The 24024-nt window shown below is 45.7% G+C and overlaps 1 protein-coding gene across 4 annotated transcripts; it reads right to left on the bottom strand.

Moving 5' to 3' along the window:
* Positions 1-347: 347 nt before the first annotated feature.
* Positions 348-6294, bottom strand: LOC141042458 (uncharacterized). 4 transcript variants are annotated; one of them, XM_073510816.1, is made up of 4 exons: positions 6018-6263; positions 2848-2907; positions 1518-1829; positions 348-1437 (listed from the first exon to the last, which is right to left on the bottom strand). In XM_073510816.1, exon 4 carries the CDS (start codon positions 1433-1435, stop codon positions 701-703), a length of 735 nt encoding a protein of 244 aa, XP_073366917.1. In that variant the 5' UTR covers positions 1436-1437; positions 1518-1829; positions 2848-2907; positions 6018-6263; the 3' UTR covers positions 348-700. The 4 variants fall into 4 exon arrangements, 1 of the variants encoding a protein (XP_073366917.1); XR_012205307.1 differs by lacking the exons at positions 348-1437; positions 1518-1829; positions 2848-2907 and adding an exon at positions 5114-5259 and having other exon boundaries at positions 6018-6294; XR_012205305.1 differs by lacking the exons at positions 348-1437; positions 1518-1829; positions 2848-2907 and adding an exon at positions 5114-5265 and having other exon boundaries at positions 6018-6294.
* Positions 6295-24024: the final 17730 nt, after the last annotated feature.

Genomic DNA, 24024 nt, shown 5'->3' on the forward strand with positions numbered 1-24024 from the left:
CATCTGGTGCATAACGTGCTAACTTACTGAAATCCTCCACATACTGGCCTACGGTGCATCCTCCTTGGCGTAGGTTACGAAACTCACGCTTCTTCATAGCCATAGCTCCTGCTGAAACATGGGCTGTACGGAAAGCTTGCTGAAACTGGTCCCATGTGACAGTGTCAATAGGGTGTGTGGCTGTGTAATTCTCCCACCATGATGCTACGGGTCCATCAAGCTGATGTGCGGCAAAACGCACTCTTTCCGCATATGTGCATCCTGCAGTGGCCAACTCCCTTCCAACTTTGCGGAGCCAATCATCTGCAACAATCGGCTCGGTGCTGCTGGAAAACACCGGCGGATTTAGCCTCAAGAAACGGGCTAAGTGATCAACAGGTGGTGGTGGTGGGTTGTTGTTGTTGCCTTGGTTCTGTACTAACACTTGCATCAGGGCATTCTGTTGCTGAATCAACTGGGTGATCTCCGGTGGGAAAACAAATCCGGTGTCGCGTCTCGGAGGCATCTGATAGGTTAGAAAAGATGAGAGTTTAGAATAGAATGAGGTCTAGAGGGAAAACACTACCCATATGCTCATGAGACAAACACAATCAATATCACTCAATCAATTCAGACAAGGCATACAATCGATCTAACTAGCGTTACAAAAGTGCTTGAACTATACTATTAAATGGGGGAAAACTACTACTGATATGGTGGTCTAGTAGAAATTCTGATCAGTCGAAGACTCCATGATATCTGCTCCAGCTTCATCAACAAAGTCATCTTCACTGGGGTCCGAGTCGGTGTCGTCGATGATGATGTAGTTATCCGGGCAAGCGCATTCATCATCTTCTGCTTTTGGTACTGGATTTCCCATGAATACTCCAATCTTCTTCTCCAGGTCGTCATTCTTCCCTACTAGCGCGACGATTTTCTCCAAATAATCCTCGCGTGTAGCCTTGAGTTCTTCCTCCAGCTCCTTGATCTTTATCAATGTCTTCTTCAGATCTATCTTGTCTAAGCACATCTGGTTCTCCTGGCGACGGATGTGTTGGTTTTGCTCCTGGATGAAAGTTGCAATTGATCCATCCTTCTTGGTGCTGATCATCTCCCATTGCTCGTTTCGGCGTCCACAAATCTGATAAATAGTATCCTTAAGCTCCCTGTGGTAGACTTCTCCAATGCGTCCCATAGCGATGTGGGCTGCCATGCTCTTCCCTAAACTCCAGGTTGGTGCTTCAAAAGCCAATTTTATAGGTTCAGTGACTGGCGCAAACGTCCTTCCTGTAACTTGAACTTGAATCTTCCAGCTCTCCTCTTCAGGTAATGTGCCGTTGTAGGTTCCGGTGATGCTTGGTATTCCTATGTTCAAGTACTTGGTGACTTCCTTCAAGTAACGTTCAAAAGGCGTATCTTCATCTGGTTGCATGAACTTACTCCTTGCATCCGCCATTCCTAAAAGAGTAGAAAGTGGAGAGGGGTCAGAAATGAGAAGAGAAGTGTTCTAGGGTTTAAGCTTAGTGGTCGTGTCCTACAGTCAGCGTGTGCTCTGATATCACCTTTGTAGCGACCAGACCTCAAACAGTCTATGCTGCTGTGCACCAGTGTCATCCCTGGATTAGTAATGCTGACACGCACAGTACAAATGGAGGATTTATAACAGAGTAGCAATCACACACTTATTACAACGAATATCTCAAAAGAGAATAAGTATGATAAATATGGCTTAAGGCCATCTAAATACGATAACAGCGGAAGGCTTCGAAGATAAGTGAGTCCATCAACTCCAACGGCATCACTGAGTATAAGACCACGACCTAAGGCACCTTACTCGTCGTCTGAAAAGTCTGCAACATGAAACGTTGCAGCCCAAAAACGGGTCAGCACATGGAATATGCTGTCAATGTAACACATAGAGAATAATGAACATAATAATGCTATATTACATGCATATATGGCTGGTGGAAAGCTCTATGGTTACAGTTTTGCGAAAAGCCAATTTTTCCCTACTACAAAGGAATAAATTTTATTTAACTATCATGGTGGTTGTTAAACATTGAGAAGGTACCTCCAACTCAATCCCAATTAAGTATCATCATTAACCCAACAAAATTAATTAAAGTAACATGGTGATGAGATTCACATGATAATCCAGGTACTAGATACTCAAGTTGTCCATAACCGGGGACACGGCTAACCATGATTAGTTTGTACACTCTGCAGAGGTTTGTGCACTTTTCCCCACAAGACTCGATCGCCTCCGCTTGATTCTCGCACTGCATGATGTTTGAGAAACGGATGACCGAGACACAGTCTTTCAAAAGCGTTAACTCTCTACTCCGGGTAGACCGTACCACCTACATCCCCTACATCTGCTAGTCTACCTCTTCAAGAGCTCACACAACTTAATCAACTATGCTAGAGCCCATAATAGCTTGTGGTTGCACACGAAAGTTTCTAGCATGAATAATCTCATGATCCCTTTGAGCCTGGGTGGCGGTCCATAGGATGATCACACGGGTACTCCGGGATATCCAAAAATACAGGCAGCACTGGGTTCTCCAGGTGCCTCACTCCACCCAGATGTGAGTTTTAGTTGCCACCTTAAGTAAACCATTAGTTAACAATCTCACATCTGTCATGAATATCTCTCAAACCCAATCCACGTCTACAAGCATAGCATGGCAATATAAGCAAACGTAGAAGTAACTCCCAAGGGTTTGATAAATAAAGCAGGTAATAGGTACTACCTCAACTACTTCCCAATACCCACAGTTTAATTAGATCCTAACCATGCAATGTTTGAGGATTGATCTAATGCAATAAAAACTGGGTATGGAAAAGTATGATCAAAGTGTTACTTGCCTTGCTGATGATCCGCGTAACCTAGAGATTCGAAATAACAAGCGGCGCACTCCGGGTACTCTATCGCAAACAAACAAGCAAACAATAAGTACTCATCTAATGCACAAGTAAAACTCAAATAAAGATCTAACCAGAAAGTTCAACTTAAGAACTCCGGTTTGCAAAAAGAATCCAATCGAACGAAGCAACGAAAATCAAACGGCGAAAGAAACAAGCTTCGTTTACTAATTGGGATCTAGGTCAAATTTTACAGTAGCAAAAACTTGTTTGAGTGGGTTAAACGGAAAGAGAATTTCGAGACGAAACTCTAGGCGCTTGAATCGCCTGATTCCGATAAACGAGCGAAAAGTTAAACGAAAATGAAGTTTTGATCGGAAATCACGATCTGGAATAATCGCGGAAAATCCGACGAAAAAGAAAAAACTAACGAACAGTTAAACGAACGAACGTTCGTTAACAGCGACAATCCGACGAACACGGTGAACGTTCACTAAGTAATAAAACCAAAAAAAATAAACCGATCTGAAAAAACGAAAACTAGGGTTTAGAAAAAATAAACCGAACGGTTTTTTTTTAAACGGACTCGGGCGGCGGCGGCTCGGCTACCTCGGCGGCAGCTCCGGCGGGACTCCGGCGGGGTGGCGGGGCTCGGGCGGCGGCGCATGGCTGCGGGGTGGCGGCGCGAGCGGCGGCGACGCGGGCACTGCAGGCGGCGGCGGCGGGCGCAGGTTGGGGCGGCGGCGGGGTGAGGAGAGGAGGCGGGGTGGGGGTATATAAGGAGAGGAGGGGGTGGCGTGGAGGAGGAGGCAAGGCGGCGGTGGGGCGGCGTGTCCCTGGCAGACTCGGGCGGCGGCGGCGGCGTGCTGGGGAGGGAGACGACGCGGGCGGGCCGGCCTGGCTCGGCTGGGCCTCGGCCCAGTCGGGCGCGGGTTCTTTTTTTTAAACATTCACCGAATCTAAAAAATCGCAGAAAAATAAGTAAAAATTCAAAAATGATAAAACAAATTTTCCCCGTCTAATTAAAATATTTAGAACAAGGTGAACATTTTCTTGGCCCAAAAATGCAGTTTTGAAAACGTGCAATTTTTTTAATGCAAATAAAATCCAATATTTGATTTTAATATTTTTCCTCCAATATTCCAATTATTTTGAAGAAGTCATATTTTCTCCTCTCATTTATTTTAATATGAAATATTTTTCGGAGAGAAAAATAATTAAAACCAAAATCCTCGTTTTATTATTTGATAAAAATCAAATATGAAAATCGGGAAAATCCCCAACTCTCTCCGAGGGTCCTTGAGTTGCTTAGGATTTATCGAGGATTTGCCAAAATGCAATAAAATATGCTATGCAATGATGATCTAATGTATAACATTCCAAATTGAAAATTTGGGATGTTACACTATCTGCTGGGGTTGGGGTTAGAAGGGGTGTAGCTGGTTCTCTGTCCAACTGGGTAGGGGTACAATCTGCATGAGTGTGGGTTATGTGTGGTGGGGCTGGTTCTTGGGCAAGTACAACCGTGGTTCTATCTGCATCGACAGGTAGCACGATCTTTTCTGAAGACCATGTTTTTACTCACACAGATACTGCTCACTCCCTCCAATTGAAATGGCTGATAAACAAGAAAAGTAATTGAATGTACCGACATTGTAAGATAGACAGGTGCAATGAATAGTAGGGAAGAAAACAGGGCATGAAATAATTCATATTTATGTTGTCTAAGCAAATAGAATAGCAGGACATAATTTCACATATATGATGGCTAATTAAACAGGATAGCATGACACAATTTCACATGTATGATGGCTAACTAAACAGGATAGAATGACATACTTCAAAATATGATGACTATGTAAGCAGGATGACATGATATAACTATACGATGTGTCTATTAAAGTGGTTGGCATGCCATAAATCACAAACATGCCGTCGATGAAAACATGATGGCATGATATAATTCACGGATAGAATGACATAATTTAAAATATGATGACTATGTAAACAGGATGAGATGATATAACTATATTATGTCTTTAGAAAATGGGTTGGCATGCCATAATTCAGATACATGTTGTCTATGTAAACATCATGGCATGACATAATTCAAATATAAGATTTATATACTAAGGAAGTGAGCAGAGGGCAATCGCATATATGATGTGTCACGTCCCGAGACCGGGCCTAGGCGAGACAACGCCGCGCGCCTATAGACATGAAGGCCTATAGTCACGCAAGGCGTAATTTAGCAGACATAAACCAGCAGTGGATCACAAAAGCTCATATATTAACTACACGAATTCCTTTACATTTACAAATAGCCAAAATACTTTGCATTCTCTAGCCGCTTCCCACCCACTGGTCCAGCCTATTCTTGAATGACATCTTCTAGGCATACTTAAGTTACATCGGCTGCATCTAAAAAACAGAGGAGACAAGGGTGAGTACGATAAATCATACCCAGCAAGCAGATACTTCACTATTCAACAAAAGCAATGGTATAATGGTGTAGATCAACAAACGAACTGAATCCAAAGGATAAACAAGGTAACCATCATTGAAACATATTTTACTGGAGATGTGTAAAATGAATAGCATAATCGGAGACGAACAAGGGAGTTATTGGCATCACAGGTGAGCGCAAGCTTCCCAACCCGAGAGTCACACGGATGAAATTTCACACTTTTACGCTCTTAAGAGAGGTACTCCGATGTCGACAGCCTCGACCAGAACCACACAGGCTCTAGTAGAGCAGAGCTCTTGTACCCACTAAGACCCGAACACTTGGACCTACTGATGTCGGTCGCTCCTACGGATCCATCACCGACACGCTCCCGAACAAGGTCCGTCCTTAGTGAAGAACCCAGACAGTCCCATACCTGAACTGTGACCGGTACATTACGTTTGCCATCCTGACACCAATAAAATAGGATATGTGTTTGAATCAACGATAGGATCACTGGAGTCGAAGACAATACACTCATGACTTTTCATGAGTTCCTCCAAAATACTCTGATTCCATCAACAAATGGATCATCAAGAAATGGATTATGAGGACACACATCCCTCTCTCAAGGATCAATAAGGATCAAGGTGCAACAATATCATCAAATAATCAAGGAAGGCAACAATAAAGCGAGATCAGGAAGTTTAGCAAAGCAGCTACTTGCCTCGGTAGAACCTTTCTATCAATATTATCCCCACAAGCTTGCCCTTGAATAAACGTGGTACAACGATCTTGTATAATCTACGTATTCTGCTTGGTTCTTGTCTGCGTCAAGGCAGCGTCTCTCCTCTTATTTTCTTGCATGGATGCATATCAACATCCCCACTGGCGCACCTCTTTTCTCTTCTGGTTTGTCCTCACTTTCTCTTGGAGTTGTGCTTTCGAGCAGCCGTAGAAGTGTTCTATTTATAGGAGCTGACGGTCAGTCGCTAGCTAAAATATCTCAGCCGCAGTGACTCTTGCCGCTTGACCCTTGGCCCTTGAAGCTGGGTAAAAATGATTTGGCTGCTGCCCCTACAGCTAGTGCAAAGGCCTAATCAACCTGGCCACCATGGGAAGTGTCCACGTATAGGACTAGAATGTCCAAGCCACTAGCAAGTGCCAACACAACATCCACGTACACAGATGTTTTACTTAGCTTGGAAGGATCCCTACACACGTGTGCATTCTCATGATTACATACATGCACCTAGTTGACTTGAAGCTCTAGTACTAGAAATATCTATTGATCGATCATTTGTACCTGGTCCAATTTCATCTATTCAAATGCCACGTAAACTCTCTTATAAAGCTTATACTGCCAACTAGCTAGTAGTACTTCCCAATTTCCCATGCCTATACCTCAACGTGAGTGCATGGATGCAAGTCTATATGTACATACACATACTCTTACTTAGTATGTAATTTTCTAATATTTAATGCATGCAAAAATTGCAGCTCTATTTTAATTCTTTGAAACAAGAATATAGCATAACTTTTTTCCCCAATTATTTTATGTTAAACGGATAATAGAAATTTAATTACTCATCTTAATTTAAATTAATAACCCCAAAATATGGGTTATTACATGATGTGTCAACTAAGAAGATGGCATTCAATATTGTGTATATGATGTAAAAACTAAGCATTGCAATACAACATATGCATTATATGAGTAATATAACCCTGCCAAGTTTGAGCATACACCTCAGGGGATAATAGGACTGGTCATCTGCCTCTGAATCCTCCTCTGAAGAGCTATCTGTAACCAGCAAGATATCTGCTTCAGCAGGTAGCATTGTCTGCTCTGAAGACCTTGTTTTCACTCCAGATTTCTCCATCACCAATTCAAATGGCTGATGCACAGGAAGAGCAGTTGAATATACAAACATTGTCGACAAAAGCAATGAGAAATACAAAAAAAGGACGCCATGATATAATTCACATATATGACGCTTGCCTAAACAGCATGGCATTGCATAATTCACATACATAATGCCTTGCAGCAAGATAACATTGCATAATTCACATATATAATGTCTTGCAACAAGATGGCATTGCATAATTCACATATATGGTAATTAGACACTAAACAGGTGGCATTCACACAAAGCATGTCTAAACTAAGCAAATGACATATCAATGCAAGATACCATACGCACGATATGAGCAACATAACCCTGCCAAGTTAGGGCATGCACCTCAGGGGGGAAATATGACTGGCCATCTGTCCCTGAATCCTCCTCTGAGGAGCTATCGGTAACCAGCAAGACATGTGCTTCGTCAGATAGCATTGTCTGCTCTGAAGACCTTGTTTCCACTCCAGATTTTTCCATGACCGTGCCGAATGGCTGATGCACAGGAAGAGTAATTGAATGTACTAAAATTGTTGACAAATTTAACACATAATAAAAAATGATGGCATGATATAATTCACATATAAGATGACTGGCTAACCAGGGTGGCATTGCAAAATTCACATATACGATGCCTGGCTAGACAAGATGGCATTGCATGATTCGCATATACAATAAAGAAACTAAACAGATGGCATTGACACAAAGCATGTCTAAACTAAGCAGATGACATCTTTAATGTATACAGTAAGCAATGCAAGGCACCATATGCATGATATTACCAACATCAGCATGCCAAGTTAGAGCGAAGACCTCATGGGGTAAATAGGAGTGGTCTTCTCCTTCTGAATCCCCCTCAGAACAGTTATCTTCCTCTTGATTACGATCCGAAATGGGTGGAGGGGGGCTGCCTTTGCGCCCACCATGGAACGACGTCTGCATGAAATTTTATTGCCACGCAAGGCTCGTCTCTTTTGCTCTACATGATCAGTTCCATTGTATACAATAACTGGCATGCATAGGAATAAAACATAGTGAGATTATGTAAGGAGTGCATGCACAAATCCAGAGTGATGGTAGCAAACTGTGGATAGACCCAAAACCAATGATAGTAGGCAGATAATAGCTTTAGTTAAAAAATACAGATAATGGCTCCTTTAATGTTTGTTTGCACCCAACATGAAACTCATAGTAGACACCTGAGATTAACCAGATAGTAGACAGATAGTACTGATTGTTGCCCCAATATGTACCCCACAACCATTTAAAAACTCAAGTTTCAGCATTAGTTTGGACCTGACTCGGAGTCTAATAGGTGAACACGATGATAATGTAGCATGTCATCATATTAAGAGACGCATAACATAAGCAGACACGGAAGAGTGCGACCTCTCTTGCGGACCCCTGTAGTCCTCAAGGTCATCTGCTCAGTTGATGATGGTAATGCAGTTGCCGTGGCTGCCGGCGGCGGGGAAGAAGATCTGAGGCGGCGAAATACAGTCTGGAGAGCGGATCCCTGCTGTGGTGAACCCTTCCGTCGCTGGAGCAGCTGAGCTGGGGTGGAACACAACGCCGCAGGAGCAGGACAAACCACACAAGGTTTTCTTTGACACATATCTCTAACAGAAGTAATTGAGTAAGGGCTTGTTTGAATTTGAGGATTCTAACAATGCAAGGATAGGAAATAGACAGGAATAGGATAGGAATGCACGTGCAAAACAGAGAATTTAAAAACACAGGATTTCTGCCAATCTGGGTGTTTGATTCACAACAATTGGAAGATCACAGGATGCAAAAAAGCATGGTGAGATTAAGTCAAACCACAAGAAAATGTACGGTTATAATTCTATTATGCTACTATCTCTTAGTCTTGTGCTTGATGAATAGGAATATGAAAATGAGAAGTGGAAATTAGAATTCCTACGGTTTTTCTTTCAAGGAGACACTAAAGGAACAAATCCTATAGTTTTCCTTTGCTCCATTCATTTGCACCAAATTCATGAAAAGTAGTACCATAGGAAACTTTCCAATTCCGATGTTTTTCATTCACTTTTCCTTTCAAGCACTGGCGATTCTAGTAGGCAGGCTTGAGCAAGGAAAATCCTACACTAAAAAAATGTTTTTGTGCTACTTCTATTACTTTGGACCCAGGCCACTGCCATACTAGCTCAATTCCCAGGCCCATCGACAAATGCACAGCTCAAACGCGCGGAGATAAATAATGATGGCGTTCAAGAGAGTCCATCACGGATAGCTAAGTTGCCTGGTACCTCACTGCTTGTCATATAGTAGGATAAAATAATCGTATTTCCCGTTACTACGAGTGCTCAGTGGACAATATATATAACATGTAGAGTAAAAAAGAGATGCAACAAGTGTACAACCTCTTTGGTGAAGCCATGTCGATCTCAGCGTGATTGGGTTGGCCGGTGAGGATGCTCCGGCTGACTTGGTTGTCGGAGGAGGGGAAGAAGATCTTAGGCGTCTGGAGATGGAGCCCGAGGTACTGCTCCGCTGTGATGGAGGGTTTCGTCGTTGGAGCAGCTCCGGTGAGTTGTATGACGCCGAGGCTGAAGCAGGACAAGAGAGACAACGAACAACGTTAACCTGAGTGGAATTCTAATAGCATCTCTAATACATGACGTAAAATACATAACCACAAAGTGCTAGATGTAAAATACATCAGCCGCTCATCTCTGAACTTAACTGTCGAAACTGAATTTAACTGTCGAAACTGAACTTAACTGTCGAAACTGAACTTAACTGTCGAAACTGAATTTTGCTGTCGAAACTGAACGCACTAGCAAGGTGAGGCTACACGTCGGTCGACTGACTTTTTCATCTCTGGTCAGTCGATTTTGCAGCCGTTGGATACGAAATGAAGGGCCTGCGGTTCATCTTCAACCTCCACCCCCCTGAGCCGCCAGCCACCACCGGCCAAACAACAGCCCCTCACCGCCCGCGGCCGGTGGTGCGCCGCCACGCCCGCCCCGAAAACACTCCCCACCGTTGGTCCGCCGCCGCCCCGGCCATCCCTCTAGCCCCCCCCCCCGTGCCGAGCTTTTTCTCCGGCGATCCCCACGCCACCGCCCCGCCAACGCCGGCGACCACCACCCCCATCCTGAACCCTAAGATAGATAGTGGGGTACCTCTCCGGCGAGCCCCCCTCCCCGCTGCGGCTGGTTCTTCCTTCACCCCGGCGAGCCCCCCCCCCCCCACCCCCTGAAAATTGACTGACCCAAAAGTCGATTCAGTCGACTGAAGTGTAGCTAAATCGGAGCAGCATCGCAAGCAAGAGCAAGAGCGAGAGCAGCAGCGCGAGCAAGAGCAATAGCAAGAGCAGACCAGGCAGGGGACCGAGAGCAAGAGCAGAGCAGCAGCGCGAGCGAGAGCTAAAGCAGCAGCAGCTCCTACTGATGTGGACGTCGCCGCCGAGGGAGCGACGCCATGGAGGAAGTGGCCGGCGACGCCGCCGTGGATGGAGCGCCGGCAGCACCGTGAGATCGAATCAAGAAGAAAATGCGGCGATTAGTGTACAACCTCTTTGGTGGCGCCGATTAGGCTGCAGCTTCATCTGAGGAAACGGTGATGATGATGCTCTTCCGGTGGTGCAGGTGAAGACGGCGGTGTGGGAATGGAGGTGGCACGAAAGATGAGGGGAACGTCGGGGCAGCTCCTTGGAGGTGGAGGACGGATTGGCTGAACCGGCGGGACGATGAGATCGACGACGGATCCTCATCCGGTACGGTGGATGAGGGACGTTGAGGTGTTGCTGTGGACGACGTCGTCGGGGAAGAGGCTCCGGCTGGGTGGCGGACGGAGCAGGGTGTGGGGTGTCGCGGGTTTTCGCGGCCTTGGTGTACGAATGGGTAGGCGGATGGGATGGCAGTGGGGAACCATGGCTTAGAGACGCGCTTGTCCGAAATGTGGGGTAAGTTACGAAAGTACCCCCACCGATTTGAGGCAGTTCTTTCAGTTCAGGGGTACCACGGGCATTTCGCGTGTCGGGATTTCACAGGAGGTGGGAGTTTTCGCGCGCGTTGTAATTTCGGAATAGCAAGGCGCGGGTTGAGATGGAGGGAGTTGTCGGAGCACAACGAGACAAAGATATATCTTAAATATTTCGGGCTAACAAGGCGCGGGTTGAAGAGGCGGGAGTTTCGCAGCACGATAGACAGAGACGCTAGCTTGAATTTTCGGCATAACAAGGCGCGGCTTGAAATTTTGGAAGAACAAGCTTAACGTGTACCAAAAAAAGACAATTTGCACCTCAACACGCACAACACACACACAAACACCATTTAGACTAGAGTAAGGTACACGTGCATTGCACGCATGAGATTTGGCAACCAAATTATGAATAAATACCACATTATAGCATGCAAGCTTTGAGTCATATATGCATGATTTAGATGTTCGTTTAATTCTTATAGTTCATTTCATTCAAAATCATCTAGTTTTTATAAGAAAGCTAATCTATTTTAAGATTCATGGAATTGTGCGTCGTAAGACATAAAGTAAAAATAAATAATGGCAAATCATGTAGAAAAACATTTGGGCAATTCTGATACGGAAGATTCTAGAACAAATAAGAAGTGCTTGTGTTTCGATGTTTGTGCATTATGCTTAAGTTCAACCATGGAGTCTTCTAGATTATACATGTGGCGAAATCTGGTGGAACCTAGATGATATCCAACGGCCAGTAGTGCTCAAATTTGCCATCTTTGGACCATCGGATTCGCCTCATCCAACGACCATCTTTCAAAGTTAAAGTTACCCGCACACGATATAAAAAATAAAAAATATAATATATATATAGGGGTATAGTTATAGATATATGATGCGAAAGCCGCCCATCATCTCCAATTAGAATAGTGTGTCCATGCACGGATGCGACGTGGCCAAATGATGTCTGCCATCAGTATCTCAAATTCAAATCAGTCTAACCTTGTTCAATGTGTATACATTACAACATGCTCGTTTCCAAACCACACCGCGCAGATCTCCGTTATATTCATGCATGCATGGGTTTCAAACATCAGGATCTCTTATTCAAATATTTGAATTCAACTTTACATTGATTATGACCTCACCTATTCTTTTACACCCACAAAGTAGTCTTCTCTTTATAATTGTACCACTAACTTTCTCTCGTGCATGCATGCACACACACTACCAGTCGGCATTATCCATCGCACGCATGCAATCTTTTTCTTTAGGTCGGTCTCCCATGAAGGCACACACCCACACACATCCCCCTCTCCATCATATCGGGCATTCTTTATCTCTCACGCATGCATGCGCAACGATCGATGTTCCTCTATGTATGTGTGTATATAGCTAGGTCTTTCATAGTTTTCCACACAAACCGATCAGTCGATATATCCAGTGAGGTCTCACCCTCTTTCCCACGTCCACATCGATCAATCTATACCTCTCTATATAGGATTAACATATATAGCTAATACACCCACATTAATTATATATCCAACGTCCCCCTCTCATCATCCATGCCTTCCGCTTCATCTCTCAGACGCGTGCACAATGGCGAAGACAGGGGGCAGTAAGGGCCCTGCCCCCTCCCTCCCTAACATCACTATATACCGAGGCTAATATGAATGTGATCATTAGACAATTGCTGCTAAAAATGGTTTAAGTTCATGAATTGACCCTCCTCGTAAAGGATTAGCAATGCTTGGCCCCCTAGCTCATTTATTTTTCATGGCTCCGCCACTGCGCGCAACAGCGCACGTGTTCGCCCCCTCTCTCTAAATATCGATCTTGCACTTGTGCATTCCTTCATAGTCTCCCTCCACTCGACCCCTCGCACCATCTTCTAGCCCCCCACCGGATTTTGCCACATGTACAATCTAGCAGACTCCATGGTTGAACTTAGCATAATGCACAAACCTCAAAACAACAGTGGTTCTCTTTTGTTCTAGAATATTCCGTATCATAACTGCCCAAACTTTTTTTCTAGTTGAATTGCCATTATTTGTTTTTACTTTATGCTTTACAACGCACAATTCCATGAATCATAAAATAGATTAAGGGCTTCTTTGATTCAAAGGATTCTCAAAGGAATTTTGGAGGATTCTAATCATTAGGAATTTTTCCTATCTTGGTTGTTTGATTCATAGGATTGTAAACCATAGGAATTTTTCCATATGATTCATTTGCACTAGATTTCATAGGAAACATCCCATCCACTCAAACCTCTTTGAAAGAATTCTGCGTTTTTTCTATGCACAATCAAACACTCGTACAATCCTGTAGGATTCAAGACGACATTCCACTATAATCCCATGTTTTTCCTATTCCCGCGTTCTTAGCTTTTTTATAAAAACTAATTGATTTTGAATGAGATGAACTATAAGAATTAAACAAAGGGCTACATCAGGCATATATGACTCAGAGCTTACATGCTATACTGTGGTATTTATTCATAATTTGGTTGCAAAATCTGATGCGTGCAATGCACGTGTACCTTACTAGTACTTCGAGTATGTGCAAAACACGTAAATTAGAATACCAATGAAACGCTACACAGTGTCTCTCTTACAGTTCATGAAGCCACGTGGCACATATGGAGGCGTTGTCGTGACCTCCTTGCGTGGATTGATCACAGTGACGTGCTGCTGGTTCTAGAAGAATGTACTTGTCCTCCCTGAGCCATACTGGCGGTACATGCACGAAGCGAAGATGTGCACGCACGCACTCATTCCCTCGCACGCACACGCGGGTACACGGGCGGACGCAATTTTGTACCAAGATCCACCCCATGTGATAATTTGACGCGTGTAAAGTCGTTCACTTCATTGATGGTCAATTAATACAGCGCATGCAAATTGAGTGGACGTGAGGGCGGAAGAAAGACATTATTACTCCACTGCGCGCATGCGAGTAAATCGTGGGTTGCTAGTAGTACTTCCATTGGTCGTATTTTGTGCCAATTTTTTACAGTAACATAATATTTACGCATTTGAGCAGTGTAGTACTAGAAATTTATGTTCCTCTAAACTCATCGGGAGCCATTTCGGGCCTCGAAACCAAAACCATCAATTAATCTTTGCCTTGTTCCCATCACATTCGAAAGCCTGCTCACACCTACTAGTACGTACCAAACATGAATGTGTTCCCACTATGCAGGTATTAGTACTAGTGCTAGTACTTAGGTTATAAAAAGGGGAACTACCTAACCGAAAATTACTCTACCTTTCCTCCTCATAAGTGCTTCTTCTTCGTCCGTCGTTGCCATGGCCGGTGAGCAGAGCTCTAGGTCGAGAACTACTCGTAACAAGGGAGCGGCAACCAAGGCTGCAGAAAAAAAAGAGGGCTCGCCGCCACGCAGAGACCTCGAAAGATCTCTCACGGGCAAGCGATGGCTCCCAGGAGCGCCCTAGCTGCGGAGGCGAACATGCCGAGCCGGCGGAGCTGGAGTCGTTATCCCTCGACGGCATGCCCGATCAGCTCAATAAGCAGAAGGAGTTCATCCAAGGCTTGATGGAGTTGCTGAAGGAGAGCCTCGACGACATGCCCGCTGAGCTCAATCAGCAGGGGGAGTTGACCGCCGGCTTGGTGATGCTACTGAAGAAGAGCATTGCCTCGGAGAAGAAGGCGACCGGCGAAATCCTGCGACTTCAGGAGGACAAGGTGAAGCTCTGCCACGAGATCGACCTGTTGAAGGAGAAGAACGCCGGCTGGAAGAAGCTGCATGAGAATAGTAGTTCCTCGATGAAGATGCTGCAGGCCCTCATCATGGAACAGAAGGAGGAGTTGGCGAAGCTCCGCATCGAGCACCCGGCTGCTGTCAAGGTACGTAATGCGGCCGTGGAACAGATGATGAAGGCTCGCGTCGAGAAATCCCGCGTCATGGACAGAATGAAGAAGATGGCGGAGGAGACGCGCAAGGAGATGGAGGTCGTGGAGGCGATGAAGAAGCAGTTACGACTCCGCGGCAAATTAGATCATTTGGGGTGATAATCTTCCTTCTTCTTTTGCTCCTGTGTTTCATCTTTTGTTCGGGTGTTTCTCCGCACGTGTCACGTTCTCTGTGAGGCATGAATAGAACAATGGTTTTTTTAGGGAATGAATAGAACAATGCTAACAATGAGATGACTAGCAAATTAGATCATTTTTTATCGCCATATGGTACTGGGCTGCCGTGTTTCGTGCTCCTCCGTCGCAGTACTACTCCAGTGGAAAACTTGAGTATACCGCACGGTTCTTTGCTCCTCCTCGATCAGGTCGTCGACGCATTTATACGAGCAATCAAATCACAAGGCCCCGCCTTCCAGCAGTAATGAGCCGTCAAATCACAAAGGCCCTCGCCTCTCGTGAAATCGACCAAGCTAGACTGCCCCGCCCTCTAGACTTTTAAAAAATGTATACTTTTGTACAGCAGTAGTATCGATGGATTGCGCCATGGAGCAAAACTTGAAATTAAAAAAAGGTGGTACATATAGAGAGCGCTCGTCGCCAAATTATGCATATAGTACTATTAAAAAGGCTAGTCACAATAATGGTGTCCAGCACAACCCACCCCTCAAATAAAACTAAGAGGGTGCTTGGATACGTTTTAAAGTAGAGAGAGGGACTAAAACATGCTAGCCTCACCCATGCTTGGATCCAAATACTAAAAAGGCTAAAATCAAGTTAATGAGCATTTATTATCCTCCAAACCCTCCAATCCAGAACTCTCCTGTGTTAAAGGAGAGGAGTTAAATGCGTAGAGAGAGGACTAATCCACATTTTAGTATGGGTACCCCTGACAAAAAAAATTAGTCTCAAGACTAGTTTTAGCCCCTCTTTAGTCAGGGGTGCTTGGAACTTTAGCCTCTTAAAGAGACTATTTTTAGTCAGACTAAAATAAGTCCCTTGGATCCAAGCACCCTCTAAGCATCCTGGAATTCTTTGACAAAACTAAGCACCCTGAAATTCTTTGACAACTAAACTGCTGGCTATATGATGTTGGCCATATATATTGTACGTGTATAATGTGAAGAAACGAGTGGTAGTACTATACCAACTAAAAGATGAAATGTAAGAAATACTAGTATGTACGTACTGAAGAGTTAAAGTAACGAGAAGAAACATAACATAGTTCTGCTGGGGGCTCAGCACAACACACCCCTCAAATTAAATTAAGCACACCTGAAATTAAACTTTGCAACTATTCCGGTAAACACTGCATTAGAACCACCATGAGTAACGACACTGCCACCTTACTCGGAGTCCTCGTCCACGTCCTCGACTTCGTCCTTGTCCCTCTTCCTCTTGGCCGATACTTCTTTGCTTGAACCGCACACTTGGCTCTTGCTCTTCATCCAACCCTTGTAGATATTGAAGCAAAGGTAGCCATCCATTGCAGCATAGTGGATGTGGTCTATATCTAGTACATTCCGCTGCCATGCATGACGATGAAACGTGTATGGAGGTTTCTCCAGTTTACCATACGAAGGATGAACCATGGCTCCTGCCAGGGTCAGCATTGAAGGCTGACGAGAGGACACCAGCCGATTCTTCTGGAGGTCGAAGGTGTTGGCTACAACGAGGCCTATCCGATGCAGGACTTCTTTGTCGTTACCAAAGTCTACAGTAACGAGTTTGACTAGGTTGCTCTCGAGGAAGTCCTTAAAATCCTGGCACTCAACGTCGGCATGGCATATGTGGTAGACCAAGCATAAGTCATGCACGCAAACCTGGATCACGGCAGGCTTCTTCCTCTCTGCGTCCTTTAGATCCTTCTCTCGTCCCAGGACTGTGGTGTACTCAACATCTAGCCCAGCGACCCACTCATCATCTGAGTCTTCGAACATGCGTCTAAAGCGAGAAAGGCATCCTTTCACCGTCGCGGAAGAACGGGTGTAGATGACGTCGAACTCATCGCCGGTGATGGTTCTAACCTTGTACTCACCGCCAATCGTGGAGATTTGGGACGCCATGGATTTGGGAGGAGGGTTAGGATTAGTGGAACTGCCGTAATGTGAATGGACGGGACGACTAGGAGCGAACCGCCGTAGTATTGAAGGACGTGCGGGGACGAGTAGGAGCGAACTGCCAGCGTGCGAACGGCAGGGTAGTGGCTTTCCATTCTCCCATGATACGGGCTTCCGAGAGCCCTTGGATCTGAGATCGAACGGTTGCATGGCGTGATTCTAGACCTATGGGTGAATATCCTATCCTGGAGGGTTATTCTGCAAATTTTCAGCAACTTAGCATGCGACCGTTTGATCTCAGATCCAAGGGCTGCCAGCAGCCCTATCATGGTCGCGCCTACCACGACCGTCGCGTCGCTCGCGCGGTCGCGCCCTTGGAGATTTAACACGGTGCGTTAGGCTATCTGATGTTGGCATGTCATACATAGTCATCTCTTAGTCACTCATACTACAACAAGGTTGGCTATAAGGTTGGCTATAAGTGTACTTTTTTTTACTCCTCTCTATCTCTTTCTTCGTACTCCCTCCGTCCCATAATATAAGAACGTTTTTGACACTAGTGTAGTGCCAAAACGTTCTTATATTATGGGACACAGGGAGTACTAGTATTTATTGCATTTGCCAAGGAGTGACCTCTTCCAATGAAATGGTGTTGCTAAGTTTGCTTCATTTAATTAGCTATAGACTCAAAATTGACTTTTCACCTAGGTACACGCGCTTAGCACCGTTTCTTCCTTGGGTCACCAAACTAGTCTCTCTCTTCTTGATTAACTTGCCACATCAGACTTTATGCCTATGTGGCAAGCTTAAGCACCTGTAGGAGCAAGTAAAAGTAAGTACAATAGTGCGCTTTACATGGCATTTTTGCATATGTGGAGGAAAGAGAGGCAAGGAAAAAGTGGAGAAGTGGGCTCTCATGCAAGAGCCAGCCTCTACTACATGGTGGAGCATTGGGAGAGGCACCTGTATGGAGGTGGTCAGGAATCGGGAGACTCACGCCGGTCGTAGCGCCGCAGTTAAAATGATAATGGCAAGTCAAATCACGGGGCCCCACCTGTCCAGCAGTAACTCGCTGTCAAATCACACAGCCCTACGTTTGCAGTAGCCTACTCCCTCGTCTTCTTGCGTCTCTGTCGAACCGACTAGGCGGAACTACCCCCCGCCTACCGCACAGGAAAAGCCCCGCCCTCGACTTTTAAATAGTATACAGTATACTAATTTTGTATCCATGGATTGCGCCCGCGCCATGGAGCCAAGCGTCTAGAAAACGGCGGTACACATGTACGGAGTATACAGCACGCCCGTCGCGTTCGCGTCGCACCCCAGATGGTCGGTCGGTCTGGCACGCTGCTCTCCGAATGGAACGCGCGTCATATTGCGTTTGCACACACATGTGGGACGGCAATTGAGAACCGACCATAGGCACACTCCCCGGCCCCGCAAGTCGGGTGACTTAATAGAAGAGGGAGACGAGCGATAGTACTAGAGAAGTGTTGTACTACGTTGGTGCCTGGACGATCCCTGCAAGACACGGAAGATCAGTTCGTCCATGCATGTGACCAGACTCCAGCAGACACGCCTGGATTGGCTATCGTGTACATATCGTGCAGGCTGTGTTGTACATGGTTGTAGTTGTGGTGAGAAATCTAAAAAAAGGTTTCTTGTCATCTCGCAAAATTAGGTGTCATGTGCTTCGGATCACTGCAAGGGTTAAACAGCGACAACTGAGTTGGGCTAGTCATTGGGGGCACATGCACGAACAGTGACTACTCGGCTGCCATCTAGGTCAAGCCGGCTATGTTAATTAGGACATCTATCGACGGACCCCTTTTCTACGAGTTTATCTTTAATTTGAGCTTTGTTCCTCGTCTAGTTTGTCCGTCGGGATTCATGTTGTCTCCTTTGGGCAGTGAGGTTATGATTTATTGTCATGTGGCATTTTTCGTGTTATATGTTATAATCCGGCGCTTCAGATCAAAATGACGACAACTGCGCCTCCAGGCCACGTGCATGAAGACTTCTCGACAGTCATTGACGAGGTCAAGCCGGCTCCGGTAGACAAAAGAAAACTAGTACTACTCCACTATATAGGCAGGAGCCTCCGTGCTTGCTTGCTAGTGTTGCTCTCTTCACACTGTCTCGGCCTCTCCAGATCTAAACACGACAGCGGTGGCCACACTCTCTCTCTGCTCACCGCTGGTCACAGATCCAGCCGGATCCTCTCCGCCGGGGAAGGTGAGAAGGTGCAACGTTCACGCGGTCGTCCTTCGCGACGGCTCTTACCCACTGTTGGGCACGTCCCGATCAGCCTGCCTTGCCGTTCTCTCCCAAGCACCGCTGGCGAGGGAGGGCCTCCGACCCCTTCTTCCTCGCTGCCGTAGTGTGGGCAGATCCGGCCTCCCGCCGCCCACCTAGCGACATCCCGGTGACCATCAGGTATAACTTCCTTCGAAACCGGCCTTGCTCTACTTCCCGAGCTCCTGACGTCGCTGCATTTGTATCTTTTACTATTTCTCAGGCCCCCTCGTAGATAGGATCGATCGGCTGTTCGAAAACCACCTAATTTTTTTACATTTAAGAGGTAAAACTAGTTCATGCACTCGAATCTAGTACTACTTGGTTCAAACAAGGAAGAAAGGGGGTGGGGTGGGGGAGGATTTGTTACCTGAATCTAGGACTTGGTCGAAAGAGGAAATAATGGGGGCGAAAAGTAGCAGAGACTGGCTATCCAACTGGTCTCTAGGTCTAATAGGGAAATAAAGGAAAACGCAGTACAAACTCAATATAAACCCGATCTATTGGTTGAAAAAGGAAAGAAAGTGGGGACTGGGGGACAAGTCAACAGAGTAAGTCCAGCACTAGATTTGCTAGCCTCACACAGTATAAGGTGGCTATACCGAACAAAAATGGAACCAATCCAGATATCCTGTTCTGATGTTTGTTGCCCCGAGCCACTCTTATGTAATGCCACTGGTAAAATGTAGCAGTCGCACTGTTAAAAGTAAGGACACGTTAAACCAATGTTGTTTTCAATGTAATGCCTCCAGTAATATGAATCAATGGCACTTCTTTACATGTCCTGCTAAAATTTCCCATTAAGATAAGTTGGTTCTTTTCGTTAGAAATGCAACTGTCCTGGTCCGCCTACTCTCCCGTGCCCAAAGTAATGTCGTATTTAACGGTTGTCATAGTTAATCCTAATGCCCACACTAATATCTAGCAATGCCAGTGCTTTAGAAATTGCTACTATCCTTGTAGGATTGCCATTCAGATAAGGAACATGCTTCTTTTCATTTGATGCATGTTTCATCACTTGTTAGTCACCCTCCTTTCCACCTTTTTTGTGCAAACAGAGATATACATTTCACGCTCGATCTTAGTTCAACTGCACAAATGATATCCAAATTATAGTTGAGCATTCCAAGAGCTTCACAACCAACCTTGATGTTGCTCAATTTTATTGCAACTAATGAAGAAGAAGCTCTGTGGGTTTCGTTTTCTGATGGAAATGGAACCGGGGCTGGAGCCCTTTTCTTAAAAAATGAAGAAGAAGCTGCTAGCTCATGGGACATTGCTTCATTTTAGGTGAACTGCACCATAAGGTCCCATGAATTGAATCATCCATGTTGGTGACTGAAAGAGCCAGCTTCAGCACCCCAGTCTAAGCACCCCCGGCCTCCATCCTTGCGACGCACGGTACACCTCGTTTGCCACCTGCTCGACCCTAGTGTCACTGATAAAATGAAGTAATAATACAGTTAAAATAGAGTGAGTGTCATCTCTATCATTTCATTTCCAATGTAGATAAAGAAAGTGCTTCTCTTTGTTAATGTATGTTTCATCAACTAGTCCCATTGTTAATGTTTAAGCGTTTCTGCAAACTGGGGTGCTTAATTTTAGTTGATATGTACAAATAGAGATTTGAATGTCTCAAGGCGCCTCCTTGTACTACCGCTGTACACTGATGTGCATCAGTGGCAGAAGGTGTATCTTGGAGACTTGGGACGATGTCCAGTATGAGGCGTACCGTATGAGGCGTCGCAGGGCCCATCTCGCCCTCGCAGCATGGCATACTATGATACTATCGCAATATTTTCTTCTATTTATTTTGTGTGTTTCATCAACTAGTGCCACTATAATGTAATCACGCTTTTGCATTATCTGTGCAAACAGGGTTATTCAGCTGCATTTTGGTGGAACTGCACAAATGTACGTATGGAACCGGCATATATGCAGAGTGCGAGGTGTGCCAAGTAAAAATTACCGACACCAACCATGCTGCATGCACGCATTGGCATCCACCACCACCAGTGGGATGTGTGGCGCTCTCTGTGGACGGATCTTTCTCGGCAGCAAATCATCTAACCAAATACTAGTAGCTTATATTGGCAGTTTTCTAGGGAGTACTCTTTTCTGAAAGAAGCACCAATCTATTTTTTCTATTTGTACACTGTGTCACAACTTTGACCCAAAGGTCCAGAGCTATTTTAGGGTGATTGGCGTAGTACTCGGAGACTGATTGTAAGCATGATTTTCATTAGCTGTCACACTGATTGTAAGCATGAGCAGGTGGAAGATTAGGTTAGTGCGAAGCTTACCTTAAACCCTACCGCCGCCGTTGAAATGAGGCCAGCGTCGAGGGAACCGTGGAGAACGGCGGGGAAGCGACGTCGCGCCATCCGGCCTTCTCTTGCGGTGGGAGAACGAATACTCCTGTGGCTCCGGCTGGCTCTGCACCCTCACGAACGGCACACCATACTCGATCGATTCGTTATCCTCTGGGTGCTCGACCTTCGACCTGTACGCCCACCACCTCCGCCTGACTGTCGCCTCGGGCGAATCTGTCTGCTCCATCGCCCAGAGGAGATACTCGATGAACTCGGAGGACTGCGGCGTGACTGCCGCCGAGGAGTACATGTACATCCCCGCCCTCATCGCCGTCGTCTCGCTCTTTCGCATACATTGCCACATGGCCCACACCGTCCTCGAAATCTCCCACTCATTGTCAAACCAACTAAGGATCTCCTTCAACCTGGCTAACTTTTGCCTGGTCGCCGCCGGCGATCTGCCTGATTCGCTGCTGCATCCTCTCCATAGATGTCCTTCTGAGTGGTCCGGTGCTAGCTTTGGAAGATGGGAGGAGAGACGGTGGTCTTGCAATAGAGAAGAGGGAGAGGCGAGACGGTGGTTTTGGAATGGAGATGATGGAGAGGAGAGGAGGTGGTTTTGCAATGGAGAAGATCAGAAGAGGGAGAGGCGAGACGGTGGTTTTGGAATGGAGATGATGAAGAGGAGAGGAGGTGGTTTTGCAATGGAGAAGATCAGAAGAGGGAGAGGCGAGACGGTGGTTTTGGAATGGAGATGATGGAGAGGAGAGGAGGTGGTTTTGCAATGGAGAAGAGGGAGAGGAGCGTGCGGCAGCGATTTAGGATTGGACGAGAGGGCCAGCGCGCTGTGACTGGATCAAAATCAAAATCAGTTTACCCTTCAATTAAGAAAGCGACCCCACATTAACTAGTCTCCCTTTTATTCTGGGTCATAATTGACCATGATTTTCGCACATAAAATATATGTTATACGTTGCAAAAATAATATAATTTGAAAGTACATTCAGATACGAACCAAACGATACAATTTTTGGTGACATGCATTCACATTTTGCTTGTCAAATACAGTACGTGGTCAAACTTTGACCCAAAATACGCAAAACAACAACAAAATACTTCCAAGACCAGCGCCGCTCTTCCGCTCTTCTCCTCTTAAACCACCGCCGCTCCTCTCCTGTTCCAATCTAAATGCAGCGCCGCTCCTCTCCTCTTCCATTTCAAAACCACCGCCCCTCCTCTCCTGTTCCAGTCCAAAACCAGCGTCGCTCCTCTCTCGTTCTAATCCAAAACCAGCGCTGCTCCTCTCCTCTTCCATTCAAAAATCACTACCGGCGAGTGAAGGTGCTGTGGAGAAGTAGATCGATGGAGGAGTACAACCGATACGTGAGGATCGCAGACGGCGACCCTGTGAAGCTAGCTAGGATGTTGGAGATACAGTCTTGGTTTGACAACAAGGACCAACTAGCGGCGACGGCGACATCCATGGCCAAATATCTGCAATAGAGCGAAAAGGCGGCGATACTCTTGGAGGGAGTTGCTCCGGAGTACATAGAGCTGCTCCTCTGGGCCAAGGAACAAACAGATTCACCGAATCCGATCATGAGGGAGCGGTGGTGGGAGTATCGATCCCAGATGGAGCATCCACCAGAGATTGAAGGATCGAGCATCTACAGGGTGCCGTTTGTGAGGGTGTCCTGCCAGAGCGAGCCGGTGGAGTCTTCGTCGACCGAACCCAACTGCAAGAGGAGAAAAGCAGTTGGCCCGACGACGCTTCCCCACCATCGTCTCCCTCGCCGTTCACATCGTCTCACGGGGCGGCTGTCTGCCGCCGAGGAATAGGAGGGGGCTGCCCCCCCCCCCCCAGCCCAATAGTCGGGCAGGTTGTGAATTGTCAGGAGGAGCTTAGGGTTGTCAGTATTTGCAGGTTGTGAATTGTGTTGTGTGTTGTGTATTGTGAGAGTACTTTCAGATATGAATGTCTTTTGAATTTCAGATTTGCAGTATTGAGCATATGAAGTATTTTATGAATTCTAGAGATCTATTTTTAGCACTTAAAAAATGTAGTTTCATAGGAGTATAAAAGTGCAGACAATGTGATTCTCAGAGAAGAAACTGCAAGCTTCAGTTTCAGATAAGAAACTGCAAGTTCAGTTTCAGATAAGAAACTGCAACTTTCAGAGGCAGAGCATTTATATTAACACGGCCTTTTCAAACAGGGTTAACATCATGTTGGAAGTTTTATTCATGGTCGAAAATGGAACTACCAGCCAGTTAACATCATGCTGATCAAC

The sequence above is a fragment of the Aegilops tauschii genome, chromosome 3 (genome assembly GCF_002575655.3).
Source record: "Aegilops tauschii subsp. strangulata cultivar AL8/78 chromosome 3, Aet v6.0, whole genome shotgun sequence".
Lineage (NCBI taxonomy): Eukaryota > Viridiplantae > Streptophyta > Magnoliopsida > Poales > Poaceae > Aegilops > Aegilops tauschii.